The 16475-nt window shown below is 43.8% G+C and overlaps 2 protein-coding genes across 2 annotated transcripts in view; one reads left to right on the top strand and one right to left on the bottom strand.

Annotated features, from left to right (window-relative positions):
- The window catches only part of SCFD2 (sec1 family domain containing 2), a 191041-nt gene extending 181206 nt beyond the window's left edge, over positions 1-9835 (top strand). The window contains 2 exon segments of the mRNA XM_050337840.1: positions 4439-4558; positions 8137-9835. Coding sequence (XP_050193797.1) covers positions 4439-4558; positions 8137-8229 — 213 coding nt within the window. The 3' untranslated portion in view covers positions 8230-9835.
- A 1524-nt stretch (positions 9836-11359) lies between these two features.
- Positions 11360-15237, bottom strand: RASL11B (RAS like family 11 member B). The gene is made up of 4 exons (XM_050337854.1): positions 15058-15237; positions 14907-14963; positions 13776-13852; positions 11360-12909 (listed from the first exon to the last, which is right to left on the bottom strand). The coding sequence occupies exons 1-4, from the start codon at positions 15179-15181 to the stop codon at positions 12442-12444; spliced, it is 726 nt and encodes a 241-aa protein (XP_050193811.1). The 5' UTR covers positions 15182-15237; the 3' UTR covers positions 11360-12441.
- Between the last annotated feature and the right edge of the window lie 1238 nt (positions 15238-16475).

The following is a 16475-nucleotide window of genomic DNA, read 5'->3' as shown; positions in this document are numbered from 1 at the left end:
GTACAGGTTTTCAGGAATCTCTTTCCACAGTTGAAATGGCTTTCCAGAATGTATTCAGATAGGTTCCTAAATCTAAATTCTCAGCTCTTCATAGCTTATGATAAAGTCCCAAGACAAAAGAGACTAGCTATAGAAATAGTGACCCAATATTCTTTCCATTCATGTATCAGAACTGAAAAAATTTGTGCCAACACACCCAAAATTAGTAGAATTAAAAACACGTTACACTGTCGAACAAAGTAAAGAAGCTTGTGCACACGAGTGATTTTTTCAATGATTGGTTTTATTTAACTCTCAGAATTGTATTAATTTCATTGTATGTGGTTATTGCAAAATTTTTAAGCAGGAGTATAACTTATCCTTAAATAAAAAAAAAAAAAAGCAACAACCTAAGGACTCCAGAAGGCCTAAATGTGAGAGAGTGTTTTTAATACATGTTTCTGGAATTTGTGGTTTGAACTTTAGTCTTCTGAAAAATAATAAGTTTTATATAGGCACCATGTGTTTGGATCTAGGTTTATTTTGACTGAAGGAAATGATTTGTCAAGAACTAAGAGACAAGCAAGTGAACTTTGTGTAGAATTAATATTTCATGGGCATCATCAGATACCTCACGAATATGTGTCCATGCTTGCTCCTTTGGTTTTGTAGCCTGGCTTGTTGGCATGTACTGAATGAGTTTCCGACCAGCCTGTATTTCTGACACAATCAGACCATTGGCACAGTAATTATTTTGTGAGCTTCCTTGTACTTTGTATCTTCCTCAATTCCTGAATATAAATGCCAACTCACTTAAAAATGCTTTGCTAAGTGATTACCTCAGGTGTTTTAACTCAGGACAAACTTAAAGATATCTCTCATCCAGAAGTTGTTTCTCTGGCAGGTGTGTTTGTTTGAAGCTAAGGGAAGGGGAAAGGCCTCACTGCCTCAAGGACTCTTGTTTTGACTGCTGCTCTATACCACACATTTTTTGATGATCTGAGCTTGTTATCATTGATACCAAGTGCCCTGCACAACAGCCTAGTTTCTGGTGATTGCCACGTTTTTCTTTTTCCAGTTATTCAGCTAATTTAAATTGGTTGGTCACAAACACTAGAGTCATTGTTGCTGCTGCCCTTGTTGGCAGAGTTATCCTCCACAGGACAGTAAAGATTGTTTCTGCTGACTTTCCTCAGAGCAAAAAGTTGTGTTTTGTGAGCTACCTTGAGAACAAATCTGTCCTCCAACCCCTTCCTGCTTCAGTTTTAGAGTTTTATTGACCACTGCCACCTTATTTTCCCACCTCTTCCTCCCTCTCTTCCACACAGACACACACACCAGCAAAGAGCTCTCTATCCACCAGCATCCTGAGGACATGCAGTATGAGGGGTTTGGAGCTGGAGAGAAGGCCCTGGTGTCTCACTGGGACACTCTGCTGGCTCAGGGCACCACTCCCCCTTCCTTTGGACTCTTTCACTTCACTGTAAAGGTTTTGAGGGTTTTTTGGTTAGTCTTTCTAATTGCCCAAGATAGCTCTCTGAATTATTTTTAAGGCATGGCATTTTGAACTGAATTTCACTTGGGGATTTATGCAAAATTTAGATTTCACAGTAAATTCAGAGGTCTTGGAAATGTCCCAAATCAACCGAACTTTAGAAGGATCCCAGAAGATACACGTTACTTTTGTTGCAGTCCATTTCAGTTCTTCTTCTGTATCACTGAAATGAGTTGTATTTAGCTACATGCAGCCAGTTCCTTCAAGAGAGCGAGCCTTGGGTGGTTGTATTATCAAACAAACAAAAAAAAAAAATTGGCAGAAACTTGCATTCTTAACATAGCCAAATATTTTGTACCCGAAGTATTGTCCTCCTTCAAAACACTTATGCATAACATAACAAAATTACAGATTCCAAGACCCTTTTCATTTCAATTTTAATTTAATTTAGAGTTTGCATGCCTAATAGTATTTTTAATACACATTTCTGGAATTTGTGGTTTGAACTTTAGTCTTCTGAAAAATAATAAGTTTTATATAGGCACCATGTGTTTGGATCTAGGTTTATTTTGACTGAAGGAAATTATTTGTCAAGACTTTTTCTCTTTAGCATTGCCCTGAAAGCTTGTGTTTTCCGATTAATGTTCTTATACTGGGAGTTCTTTCAGTGTGCCCAGTCTCTTGCATGCATGGTTATTATGAGTTGGTTGTTGCAAGGCAAGACATTAGGAATCACAGAATCACAGAATGTTCTGAGTTGAAAGGGACCCACAAAGATCGTCAAGTCCAACTCCTGTCCCTGCATAGGATGATCCCCAAGAGTCACACCATGTGCCTGAGAGTATCATCCAAACACTTCTTGCACTCTGTCAGGCTTGGTGCTGTGACCGCTTCCCTGGGGAGCCTGTTCCAACCACCCTTTGGTCTTTTTTTAATATCTAACCTTAAGCCTGACACAACGTCACGCCATAAAGAAATATTTGAGTTCTTTGAATGACCCTTCATTCAAAGTAATTCAGAAGATTCATGAGATGGGGTGGAGCTGTTTGCTCTCGTGACAGGGTTCAAAAGAGCAAGAACCATGAAAAGATAAAAAATAGTATACTGTGTTACCTGAAAGTGCTGTAGCAGAGTGCTTTGTCAACTTTTATCCTTGTCATCTTTGTGAGCAGTTATTTCTTTAACTTTGCATCAGTGCCTTCAGCAATTATGGCATGAAATACTTTATCAAGTAATAGTTCTATTTGCTCTGATTTGTAAGTAAATATTTAGGTCTTACACTCTGCATGGTGTTTGTAGTAAAAATGGACTTTTTTTCATTTGAGGTTGACAATATGTTGAGTGCAGATAGTAAGAATCGAGAAGTCTGATGTGGGAAAGGGCATAAAGGAAGCCTTTGTAAGCTCTGGTGTATCCATTTGACTGGTCTGTTGGTGTAAATGCAAAATTGCTCAGTCTTGCACTAGAGTTTCAGGACACCCTGCAGTTGTAGTATATATGCTACCTGTGCCATCAGCTCAATGAAGATGGCTTAAGAAGTGGGTGCAAGTAAGAGAATAAACACCCATCACACAAATACTCAGCTCACTGATATGTCTATCTGAGACTTTTTGTACTGGTTTCAAACTCCCAGGAATTCAAGAGCTCCTTGCCTGGGGAGCAGCATTGAACAGAGAGGCCTATGTAATCAAAGTCAGCTAGCCTGGAGAGAGAGCATGCCATCTCTCTGTGCTGGATTCAAAGGGAAGAGTCTTTGCTGAAGGTTGACAGGCAAAAAGTCTGACAGACCCGCAGAATGAAAAACTGCCCAAAGACTAAATATAGGAAAGCCAAAATAAGGAAAAGAAGGAGAGCTATACACTCAGGAGCTGGAGTCACAAGGATCAAAGGTATCTGCTGTGGTGGTGAAAGGAAAGGAACCGCGGTGCGCCCAAACACAGGCTGATGGTCACTTTCATTCTGCCAAATGAATGCTGTTAAAAACCTGTGCTCGTGGAGGGACAGGATGTGGAGATCTAAAAAGAAATTACACTGTTCTGTTACTTTCAGAGCCAAACATTTGGGTGATGTGATGAGGAATTGCACGGGCTCTGTTGACATCACCTCCAAAGAGTAGAGCAAGGCATTGTCAGGGCAGCATGTTTTCTCAAGAAAGAAAGAGTTTGCTAGGAAACAGCAAAGTCATCTAACTTCTAGAAATGGTTAAGAGGAAACTGATGTAAAGCATCACCTTCACATTTAAAATTAAAATGCAGTTTTATAAAGTCTTAACTGAAGTGGAATGTTTGTGCCATTTTAAAGATAAATGGGGAAAAATTTAAAAAGTATTTTCTTTGAGGTAAATTTTCTCTATATTAGTTACGAGGCAGTCATAGAAGTATTGAAAATTCTGAAATGAAACAAGCTAGAAACTGATTTTATACTGTAATGGACCTGATTTATTTGTATTGGATCAAGTGTAAAAGATTATTCACTGCATTGGTGAAAACACATTGCATAAATTTTTTTCCCTTGCTGACCTCAGCCTGGGATTCTAGCATGTTTAGGCTGGACTCCTTGCTTCTACTGGGTAGTAATTTACCCCTCATTCCTTAAAGCCTCGTGCATACATGTATCCAAAATATACATGTACCACCCAAGTACTCTCCTCCCACTCTGGGAAAGGGAGGAAAGTAAAGTAGAAGGAATGGAGGGAGAAGCCCTCATACTTCATAAGAAATTCGCCTAGGTTTCAGTGGAATCCATGGAGACTTGATTTCCCTGGAAACAGTTAATTAGCTTTAACTGGGCATCATCCCCACTGATTTCCCTTTCAGCTGCTACAGAAACCAGCATTCCATGAATATTTCTTTCTGAGCTTCCTCTTTGGTCTTCCTCTAGCAGCTCAGGCAGCCAATCACTGACAGTCTATAGATTTGGACCTGGATGGAGCAACTACACATAATGATTTCCTTAATTTTACAGGTGAATCGTCCTCACCCTGGTGATCATCCTCTTCTGATCATCTTTATGGTTGGTGGAGTGTCAGTCTCTGAGGTCAAAATGGTGAAGGATTTGGTAGCAACACGCAAACCTGGTACCCAGGTAAAAATCGCTCTAGACACACAGTTCTTCTCTAAATGAAACATAAGAAAATTCATCAGATCACGTTCCTTATAACACTGGTACCAAACCTTCAGAAAGCCACTACCACGTGGACAGAAATGATGTTAGGGTTTTGCTGTGAAACATCTGTAGGCAACAAGTGTTCAGACACCAATGATCTGGTTTTTTACATGCTATAGACTCTGCATCCCTTGAATGTGCTGTTGGAAGGAGGATGGCTCCCACAGTGAAACTTCAGTAGCATCCATGTGGCTGGTCTTTGCCTTGTCCACTCTCTGGCAGCAGAACTTGACCTACAGTAGCTGTCATCTTAATGGAGAAGGGAGGGAGAAGAGCAGGAGGGTGGATGAGCTCTGGTGGCACCATTAATTTTGGAGGACCACTCAGTTGTCTGTTGAGTACTGCAGATACAAAGGGTGATATAAAAACTCCAAAGTGCCGTGTAACCAGATGCATCATAAACGTAACTCTAGTTTCCAGGGTGGCTTGTGAACATCTTATTTTCAGTTCCTTTGTAATGTAGTTTTGATTAGAGAGAAATCAGTAGCAAAATGGAGCCAACCAAAGGCAGAGCAGCCCCTCAGTTGGACATGCATTTTCCATGTTTTAGTTATCTTTGCAAACCAGTCTCAAGCAGTATTTTGTAAGATGGAGAACCATTTTTAGCAATATTTTTTTGATGTAACACATTTCTCCCTCTTTAGCCTATTGCTAATCTCCTCAAAACAGTGAATTAAATTCTTTCCCTCTTGGAGAGGAATTGAGTTGTGACACACTGATGGACAAGTTAATCCACACACAAAATGTATTAAGACACCCTGGAAGATAAACAGAGGGTTAACATCTGAGTTGGTTGAGAACTATGCAGGGGATTTTCAACTGGCTTTCTGAAGGGACTTGAGGCTTGACAGTGGTGACACTGGATCTGGTGTTGCTTTGCTTTGGCTTAACCCTGGCGGCAGGTCACCCTCTGAGGCAGATTCCTAAAGCATTTTAAGCTTTTACTGCATCTTGCCCTTTGTGCAAATGCGCTGTGTTAGAGGTGAAAGGACTTCATGGGAGAGGCAGGAGGAGGAAGAGAAAGAAGAAAAGAAGCAGTTGTGCAAGTCTCTCACATAAAAAAAGTTTGTAAGTTTGTTGGATTTACCTGGATTTCTGCACTATAGCTGTGAATATGCACCACCTGTTTAGGATTATTCCCTTTTCAAGAAACCAGGCATTTATCTAACTTAAGCCAGGGTTTAACAGAGGTTTTTTGTGTTGTTCGAGCAGTCGGGTTCAGGCATCAGGGGAGCACTGGCCTTCCAAATCCCTTCCATTCAAACAAAGCATAACATTTGTACTCATATTGGCTCTTGGAAAAATGGAGAATTGTGTGAGTGCAAAAATCAAGGAAAGTAACTGAATAAAAACTGTCAAGATGCACTGATTACTTCAGCAATTGTTTCGAATTGAGGCAACTGACATTTAAATGTGGAAAAGGACATGTTTCCATCCACAGAACTGCTCTGCATCTGAATACGAATGACAATTTTATTTCTCATGGAGAAGCACAAAGGAATACAGTGTTTTCTGCACATTGTTTGTTTTTGGATGGTGGTAAATAGCTCCCCATATCTAGTGAGAAGTACCTTACTTTCAAAGGAAGAAATTGCTTCTCTTTTTCTGCTTTAATCAAGAGAGTAATGAAGAAAGAGCATGAGAGAAAGTTTCACTTTCCCTTCTCCGAGCATGCGCAACCATCTATGTGGTTGTGGCTAAGGCAGGCAGATGGATAAACCCCTCCAGATGCAGCAGCAGATGTTAGCTGCATCCTTCCCTGCCCTCTGCTGTGGGGAAGCTGTCCATTGGAGCTCAGTGGGCCAGGGTGGGAGCTCCTGGCTCTTCCACCTTGGCTGCCAGCAGGAAGGGTAGCCCTTCAGGTGAAGGATGAAAGACAGGCCTGCTATACAGAACAAGGAGGTCTGCAAAGGGCTGTTCTGAAGAGAGCTGCCTGGAGAAGAGGTGGACATTAGTTATCAGGGCAATTCCCTTCTCCTCTTTAAAAATGAAAGAACAATCATTCACCATTTATCTCCCTCAATGAGCCCTTAGAGGTACTGTGGGGAAAGGAGGGAAGTCCTGCTGTATTTGGCAGCATCCTTTCTGAGAGTTAAAGTTGCAGATCTCTTTTTTCTTTCTGGGCTTGCTTTTAGTTGCCCCAGTCCCCTCAGGGTTCAGTGGTAGAACTCCAAGAAGAAATTGTTTTTATCTGTCAGTGGCCATTGTTGATGTTTGGCTTGTACACTGAAAAAACTTCGGTAACGTGTCACTTCATGCTTTTCAGAGTTAAGCTGCATGATAACAAGATGAGCACATACTGTGCTATAGTCTGATTCTCATGTAATTTAAGTAAGACAGTGTCAGCCTTTGGCATCTGCAAGTTACAGAGAGTTTTTCAAGCTTAGGAAGGAAGAGATAATCAGTGTCAGTTTGCTGCAGATTGTGTGGGAGGACAAGAGAAGAGGAGAAGTGAGGGGAAGACTATCACCAGTACAGAAGGGATCCTTTCAGTATCTGAAGTGAAAAGATGACAGAAATAACAATAAAAAAAGTTGAAATGCAGCATTACCACACACTTAAGCCATGTGATGGACAGCACAAGTGCTTTGATAACTACTACAGTAGACAGACACACAGACATACTCCGTTGTTGATGCTTGTGCTTCCTGTCCTTGGATTTGCACTGAAGAAGCAAATTCATTTTCAAGTAGGCTAGTATGATTAAATCTGCCCCCACATCCCTGCCTGCAGTCCTGACCCTATGGACTGTAAGAGCAGTGTCCTATGACTTTGACCCTGGGTTAGCTCCACACAGCAAGAGCGCATGCACCCGCTCCTTGCCGATAGCTTTGCCCTGCAGAGAAGCCTTCAACCTAGGCAATTATATATTAACTTTCACTTAAGGAAAACAGATACCTGCATCTAGTAGGTTGCATATCATGGTTGTAGTGAGAGATGGCTCCTTTCATCAGACCCATCTGGTATTAAAAACTGGAAGAAACAAAAGCAATAGCATCTGACAATGCTTGAGGTTGAGCCTGATATGCAGAACGTCATATGCCTGGTCTGAAGAGACCTTTCTAAGAAGGGACTGTGGCTCCCTGTAGCAGGCTGGCAGCATTTCTGTGGTGCTCATCTTACCTTCAACTGAGAAGGAACAGGTATCACTCAGATCTGTGCTAAAGGAGAGGAAACCACTGTTTCATCAGCTGGTGCCTCACAGCAAACGCAATGGCAGTCACAACAAATCACTGGGTAAGATGTGGGTAGAGACATGTCAAAGCACACATTCATTAAGAGTACAATGCTACCAGTCATTATGCTCCTTAAAGTGATTTAACTACAGTTATTAGAGAGCATACAGTTTCGCTGGACAAGTTGTAATCCCTGTCAGTAAACACCAGAAACACACAGCCTGTCTAGAGCTGGGTGAAGCAAACAGTTCATTTCCATGGCTCATTAGCACTGTCTCAGTCCCCTTCAATCTGACTTGTTTCTTGTTCCCCTTCTTTCAGGTAATCGTGCTCTCCTCTGCACTCCTGACCCCACACAGTGCTGTTGAGTTGTTGTTTGCCCCAGACCATCTCCAGCCCGACACTGATATCTGACAGAGGAGGATCTGTGGAGAAGATGAGTGAGTGCCTCACCCGGAAACATCAGATCCCCGGTCTGTCACTCTTCTTGGTAGCCCTCCAAAAACTGACGTGTCACCTGCTGCAGTTACAGCTCCAGGTGAAGCAGCTGGGTATCTGGCTGCTGGGTATCTGGCTGCATGTGCAGCTCATGGGCAGCTCTTCAAAATGGTCCAGTTGTCCAGCAAGAAGTCCCCCCCTCCTTAACAATAGCACTATGCAGTTTGAATCACTCCCAGCCCCATTTGACATGGTGAGGGTGATTGTCATAATTCCCTAGAAAAGAAGCAGCTGAGGACCAGGTGATTCTGAATTTTCCTTCCCCAATGAGCAGTACTTTTTTCTCTGAGAATTCCTGATGGTTTTGCTGGGGTTGTGTTTGGTAAGAAATGCTGCTGAGGGAGTGAAAAGCCAGCAAAATCGACCCTTTGTCATGCTACCTTGAAAAATATGTGTGCCTTATACCATGTGAAAAGCCTCTGCTCTTACTTCATCCCTCACTGCAGAGGGATGGAGCACATGGAGCACAGCCCTGATTTAGCTGGTAGGGCAGCTCCCAGTCCAGTGATACTCTCCTGGCAGGACTGGTAGAGGCAGGGAAGCGGAGAACCAGACTCAAGGGCTGGGTTACATGGCTGCTTCTCTCTTAGCTTTCTGTTTCCTGCTCTAGTTTCTCCACCCACAGTCCCAGGAGAAAAGACTGTTTCTGATGGCACACATATCTAGATTTACACAGGAGGGCATATGGGCTGTGTTGGTTTGATGATAACCCTGGAAGAATCCTCCCCTCACATGCATTTAAAAAAAGAGAGAAAAAAAAGGCATGGTCCCATTTTCAAGAGGCCACAGCACAGATCCATTCTTGAGCTAGGTTTCTGAACAGCATGATTAGAGAACTGTTTTTATTTTATGTTCACAAAAGAGCTGCATTCAAATTCAGTTATGTAATTTTTCTTTATAAAACTTTGCTACGATCTATGATAACAAAGCAGCAGCCAACAGAAATTGTAGTTGCATATAGCACCGAGATTTCCTAATTGCAGCATAAAATGGTGGAGCTCTAAAGCTGCATCCTTTTTCTTCATTTAAGGAATGCTATGACTACAGCTTACAGTGAGATGAGAATGTGAAATTATAAGTGGCATTCACTCTATTATAGCATTCTTTATTATGCCAAAGAGTAGTTTAAATGGGAAGTAGTTTTTTTTACATTTTGTTCACTAGCTAGCATTAGTTCTCCTAAATGTTTATAATGGTCTTCAGAAAAGGGTGCATTTTGGTTTAAGTTCACTTTTGAGTGGCTGGAAGGAAACAATGGACCAATTATAAAGCATGGACAATGTCGCCTCTATGGAAGAGAAATTTATAAGGATGACTATAGAATGGAACTTTGTGCTATAAAAAATGAGAAATGTTATGTGATTGCAATATTAAAATCTCAAGGAATAGTTTGAACAGAGCAACTGGAAAACAAATAGCCAGTCTCTTGGTTTCTTTTCTGTCATTCTCTACTGTTTAATCTTAGAATATGGTTGTTTTGCAAATTCTGTAATCAATAAAGCGATGCTCTTACAATGCAAAACCTGATCCATCTTCTCCTTTTCTTCTACATGTGCCAGAACTGCATATTCCTGCGACCTTTTTTACTTTTGCATTATTTTATTGCCCCTGGGAATCTAGACCTTCTATCTTGGGAGGTGTCCTAGAATGTTTTCCACGCTCTGCTCACAGAAAGGCTCTGTAGCAGAAAGGCTCGCCTATGTCCAGTGGCCATTGCTGGCCAGTGAGCTCAGGTACTCACACCTCTGAGATGCTGCTGCTTTCCTGAGATGATGGAGGCTGCCAGTTGTGGTCTGCACTCCCTCACCTCTCTTTCGTCAGATGTTCTCAGATCTCTGACTTGGCCATCTAAAGATGTACTGTATTGAGAAGGCGAGAGGTGAGTCTAAGCAGACACTGGTGATCTTGCACTTCCTGTGGATCAAGTAGCACCTCTGACTGAAGCAAAAACTAGTTTTCCAGGCCCACACACACACACTTTGGAGGAATCTTCTCAGCCAGTGGGGCCACAGCTGTGGCAATTGATACTGGAACTCAGCCACCATCTTATACTCAAGTGCTTCTAGACCAAAACTGCACCGGAGTCTTTCCAGTGGCCCTAGTGAAATAGTGAGCTCTGATTTGTAGGAATTAGCTGTAGCAGCTACACATAGCCTGTGCTCAGGGAATAGGTGAGATGAGAGATCTTCTCCTAGTTTCATGTGGGTAGGAACAGCACAGAAGAGATTTGCTTGGGCAAGTGCAGGACCACAGCAAGGAGTGTCTTAAGTCCTCTGCGTGTGACACCAAGCAATACTCAAAAGGTAGGAAGAGAAGCCACCCTTGGCACATAGGGGCAAATATTAATACTATATTAATAAGCTAAGCGGAATTTTATGTAAGTTCAGACTGGTAGAGCAAGCTCAGTTCTGTTTGCAACTCCTGTCCTAAGTCACTTTGTCTCGTAGCTCATCGTCCAAAAGATTATCATCAGCAGGACCCAGTCAGAGTTTCCCTGCACCAGTTATTACAGCTGTGTGCTAACCAGGTGAGCCTGTAGAGCAGTCAGCCTCATCCCAACACAAACATCCTCCCAAGAAAGGCTCTCAGTAAAGCTACTTTAAATGTAAGGTAGTTGAAGACTTGCAATTTGATTAAATTCTTCCTTGTGATATAGCTCAACACATTTTTTTTTAAGGAGAAAGGGGCAGTCACTTAGAATTTGTGTTCTTCCAGATTTTGACCTACCTCACACCATTCCTTTCCCAGTTGAGAAATACTGAAGTATTTTTGACAAGGGGAAATAAAGAATCCCATTTTCATTTGAAAGGTCTCTGCCTTATTCAGTTCCTCTCCTAAAAGAATTTCTTAAAGAGGAAGTTGTAAAGCAGTTGTAAGAGCTCCCTCCCTGTGGTTTAAGCTAATAAAGGAACAGCACAGGCAGGAAAGGCCACCTTACTGTTTCTGCAATGTGTGTTAACTACCTTGAGAAAGCTATTGCTTTATCTCAGCATTTCTCTGGTTGTTACCCATTGATCCCCATCCACAGACAACACAGGAGGAAATATGCAATTGAAAAATTTAATGTTGAACAAGGCAGTAAGAATGAAAAGTCCACTCCCTAAGAGGAGCAACTGTACACAAAATAAATAAGTTACAGTTTAAACAAAAGCACAACTGGCTTTTTAAAGTGCATCTGTATAAGGCCCTTAGGCTGTGAACTCCATTGACTCAATATTTAAAAAAAAAAAAATTCTATATATAAATCTGCCATGTGTTTAAGAATGAAGAAGGTCTGGCTCAGCTCAGCTCCAGCTTCATTGCCTGGAGCCAGCCCTGCTTCACACCTTTTCTGCCTACTGCACACAGGAGAGAGAGAGATGTCTTAGAATGGCTTCTGCAGTAGACTATCACTCCAACTCCACACTCATTCCTCAGAAGCTCCCTGTTGGACCATTTAGTCTGGAGAATACTTTTTTCAGACCATAAAAAAGTTGTTTGTAATTAGATATGCTTACACCCTGCAGACAATAGTTTTGCATACAAAGAATCTGGTCAAGTTGTCAGCGAATAACATGGCTAGTAAAAAAATAAAGGACCGTTGTTTAACAGAACAATTTCATTTTTGCTTATTTGTTTTGAAATACGAGGGGAAAAAACAAACAATTCTACCGTGCAATAGAATTAAACACATACATCATGCTGTGTCCTTCATTCACGTGAGAACAAGACTTAAGTGGTTACTTCTGAACAGTGACCTGAGGTTCAGGGCGTTTCCCTGCTCAAGTACAAGTTGAGTTACAGCTGAAAAGTTGTTTCTACACAAATGAAAGCCAAATCTGTCCAACTGGGATAAAGACAAACAGTTTCATTTACTGAAAAGTTCATTTTCCAGAGGAAAATACCTGTTCTGCAAGTAACATCCTAGAACTATTTTTCAAGGGTTTTTGTGTTTGGGTTGTTTTTTTTTTTTTCCAATCTGACATTGTTCCTTTTTTAAGCAACTGCTTAGATACTTCTAAAGCCATGAAAAAGGCTACTCAAACTATCCTCCTTCTTTCACATGCCTTGGACTCTAGATGTGCCAGTGTTAAATACCCAAGGTTTCAATCTCAGGCAAAAATGTCAGGTAGACCAAGGGCACCACTGTCAAACAGAAGTGACAGTCCTCACTTTGGCAGACAAAGCTTGCTTAAACCTTCTCTTGAGATCCTGCATGTTGGGTGATTTTGGCCGTGGAATCAGAGAGGTTCTCCTCCTCTCAGGGGTGCTGGTTATTTGCTGTTTACTGACTTCTTTACAGAGGAGATGGAAGGCATTGAAGACATTGTTGTAGTTTTCACTGACAGATACTTCATAGAAAGTACAGCCCAGCATATTGGCCAGCTGAAGTCCCTGCTGAGGCTCCACCTCTTTGATATGCAAGAGATCGGCTTTGTTTGCAACGATGACAACAGGGACCGTGTTCCCTGGATGCAGCTGTCGAACGTGATGGTAAAGGTGACTGAGGAGCTCAAAGCTCTTGTAGTCTGTGATGGAGAAGACAATCACTAGGGCATCTGCCCAGCGAATGCATCTGTTCAGCTGCTCATTGCAATCCAGACTGTGCTCGTGGATCTGAAAAATGAGTGGTCTCAAGTTAGAGAGCTGCAGTCATAAAAGATTAAAGGAACCTGTCTTCAGGAGTCTGGAAGGCCAAATAGCATTTTACAGCTTCAGACACATATATTTGCATTTCACATTGTAAGTATGAACTTAATCTGAGCATAGTGAATAAATGCAGATGTTGATTCAGCTGCAAAAAGCTGGAATTTAACACTGGAGTTTGCTATACTCAAATGGAAAATTGACCTGAGTAGTTCTGCATGCAGAGAAAGACTTTGTAGTTCTACAGAATGGGAAATTAACTGGCTAGACAGTAAGTCTGGGGAAGCAAAGATATGAGCTGGAAGCATTTAGACCTGGAGTGTTGCCCAGTTCAAAAAGGCAACAATCCAGCATTACTCAGGTCTATATATTCAAAACTTTAACTTTTGACACACTAATGAGCACAGCCACAATGTAGCAGACTTTGCTTTCTGTCATACACATTTATGAAGTTTGTTGGGCAGTGGTCATGGCATTTTTTTCCACATGTACCTTATTTGCACAAAATTGTTTCTGGGTTTGTGCCTAATGTTCCCAATATGCAGGAACAGACACTTCAGTAATTCATCCACTCAGAAGTAATGGCTCTCCAATGAACAAATGATCATCAAAACAGTGAGTTGTTTTCTTTTACTACCACCACACTGCAGGCACTCAACACAGCTGGTTTGACTGGTTAAAACACAAGTTACCACCTCTCCCACACAGAACACCAAACTCCAAAATGGACAGCAAAACATTTCTAGAAAGACCATAACAAGATGCTGCACAGAAGGACACAAGCGCACAAACACTTAGAGCTACTCTGGTAAACTGCATGGTTGCATCTAGCTCACCTGAACTCCTGGAGTATCTTGCACTTGGATGGCCAACATCTCTCCATCTATCTGGATGTGCCTGCTGTAGAGATTACCTGACAAGAACACCAACAGGTTCACAAATACAGCCACCACTCTGCAGACAAATGTTGCTTCTGCTGCCCATTAGTTGTGTAGAGAAAGTTGTATTGCCATTCATTAAGCAAGAAACCAGTGTTATAAGCTTCTGTGGTTAACAATGTTTACGATGTTACTAGAAGCCTGGGATTGAATCTTGCATTGATTTGTTTGAAGCTTGGTATTTAATAATGAGCAGCTTGGAACCTAATCACTTCTTAAAGACTATTTTGGCTTGGATGATAAAGGTTAAGTGCAAAATAACCCGCTTTTATTATACAGAAGAGCAGTTTGCTTGTCATTTTGTATTTACACATTTAGTGAAGCTCTCTTCTTGTTGGCCTGTAAGATTTACTGGGTTGGTTTGTTTGTTTTTCATTTGTTAGGCTTTTTCAAGTAATTTCCCCAACAGAATGCGACATATTTTACATCGGCATAAGTTTAGACTCCCCACTGTACTCACTCATAACATCACCTCTCCATTTTCCCCTTTAAGCTGGCCTTGCCTAGCCCATGTAGCTCCTGGCATTCAGTTTGCAAAGAACAGCACAACAGTAGGTTTACAGAATGTTTTCTCGTTTCAGCTAAAAGACTCCTTCAGAAAGGGGCATTTTCACCACATAAAGCGAATTCTGTCAGAGACGAGGGCTGCAGTACGACCTATCCCTAGGGCTGCCGCGGTCACAAACCGCGCGTGGCTGTGCCTGGCGTGCCCCTTTCGGAGGGCGCCGAGAGCAGACCGGGTAGGGGAGCAGCTCTCAGCCAGGACACCCCGCGGCGGCTCGGGCCGAAGGCAGCACCTGCTGGGTGTCCCCTCGGCCCCGGGGGATACTTCGCTCTCCTTTCCCACCTGTGACACGGCTCCGCGCCGGGCTTCGCGCTCTCACTCCCAGGGCAGGCACCGCCGGGGAGGCACCGGCCGGCGGCGAAGCGGCCGAGCCCCGCTTCCCTCTCTCCTCTCTCCCCTCACGGTAACCCCCTCCCTCGATCCCCATCCCGGCGGGAACAAAGACCACGCCGCCGCTCGCCTACCTGCGTTCCGCTCGTAGTCGCCGATGAACCGCCGGGTGAGGAACCGCACGACGAGCGCTGCGGGCAGGCACAGACAGCAGGGTTACAGCAGGGTTAGAGCCGCGCTCCGCCGCCCCCCGCACCCGCCTCGCCCGCTCCGCTGCCCCCTCACCTGTCTTGCCCACGCCGCTGCCCCCCACCACCGCGATCTTGACGAGGCGGGGCCGGGCGGTGGCGGGGCCGTCCCCGCCGGGCGCGCACTCGGCGATGGTGCACATACTCTGAGTCAGGCGCATCCCGCTCCGCCGCCCGCCACCCGCACCCGGCACCGCCGCTCCCACGGACCTTTTCTCGCCCCCACGTCCCGCCCCGGCCCGCGGCGGCCACTCAGCGAGACCGAACCCCCCCGAGACCCGCCCCGAGCCCCGCCCCGGGCCCCGCCCCGCCGGGCAGAGGGGAGAGGCTGAGGAGGGCCCCGGGGCTCTCGACGAGTAGCGGAGTCTGTCAGAAAAGAGGAGTTAATGTCTGTGGGCGACCTCCCCAATTTTGGGGGTCAAACACCTGCAGCACCGGGAGTTTCCGAAAATCTCACGGTCAGGGTCATCTCCCCAAATCCTCCCAGGCTGACTGAAACGCGCGCGGCGCGTGTAAAAGCTCAGCCACCTGCCTGTGTCCCAGCCTGGCGGGGTACATCGGTCCTGCGGGTGTCGGTCTGGGTGCACCTGCCATCCCACACCTCCCTCCGTCCACCTCCGGATGCCTTGCCTTCTTGCCTTGCCTTGCCTTGCGTTTTGAAATAACTACACAGAGTAGGAGCCGACTGAAACCAGAGCGGCTGTAACTTTGAAGAAATGAGTTGAAACCAAGGGATGAGGCTGAGGAAGGTCTGTGTCCTCTCAGCTTGGTAGTAAGACACAGAACAGGGGGGAGAGGGGGGAGGAATCGAGGAAAACATGGGTGTGACAGCGGTTAAAGAAGCAGAAGATAATGGCAAGGGAGGAGAATTATAAACGAGAGGCGGGTGGGAAACGGAGGACTGTACCAGCCAAGGCACAGGGAGCAGTCCATGTAAAGCACTTGAAACAGTTGCTGGCATAAGCAAGAGCCTGAGCAGCAAAATGAAGGAATAAAATCTGCCCACACGACAAGCAAAGCTTGCTAGGAGAGAGGTAACAGAGGAGGATAAAATCCCTCTCCCGTGTTCAGGAAAGAGACCTCATAATAAAGGCCACTAGATAACACTGAATGTCAATTTAAAAAAAAAAATTAAACAAATACATTTTAAAAAGCAATTGACCCAAAGTGTTTGGCTCAAAACCACAGCAGGGAAAAACATTAAAAGATAGTCAGGGGTAGAATTGGGTAACATTGGCCGAAGATGGACACTGTCTCATCAAACACACATTTGTGCAGAGCTTTATACAACCTCCAAAGCTACATTTGCACATGAAAAAAAAAGATAATGGGAATATAATGAAAACAAATTTTTCTCCTGCAGTAGCTGCTGCATTCCCAGATATAAAGATGAGAGCAGACTCTGAACAACACCTGGGGCTGAGCCGTGCTGGGTACAACAGAGGAGCAGCTCTC

Source organism: Myiozetetes cayanensis, unplaced genomic scaffold (genome assembly GCF_022539395.1).
Source record: "Myiozetetes cayanensis isolate MyiCay16 unplaced genomic scaffold, myiCay2020 scf7, whole genome shotgun sequence".
Classification (NCBI taxonomy): domain Eukaryota; kingdom Metazoa; phylum Chordata; class Aves; order Passeriformes; family Tyrannidae; genus Myiozetetes; species Myiozetetes cayanensis.
The sequence above is the reverse complement of the archived record's forward strand: the minus strand, read 5'-3'. Positions and strand labels throughout refer to the sequence as shown.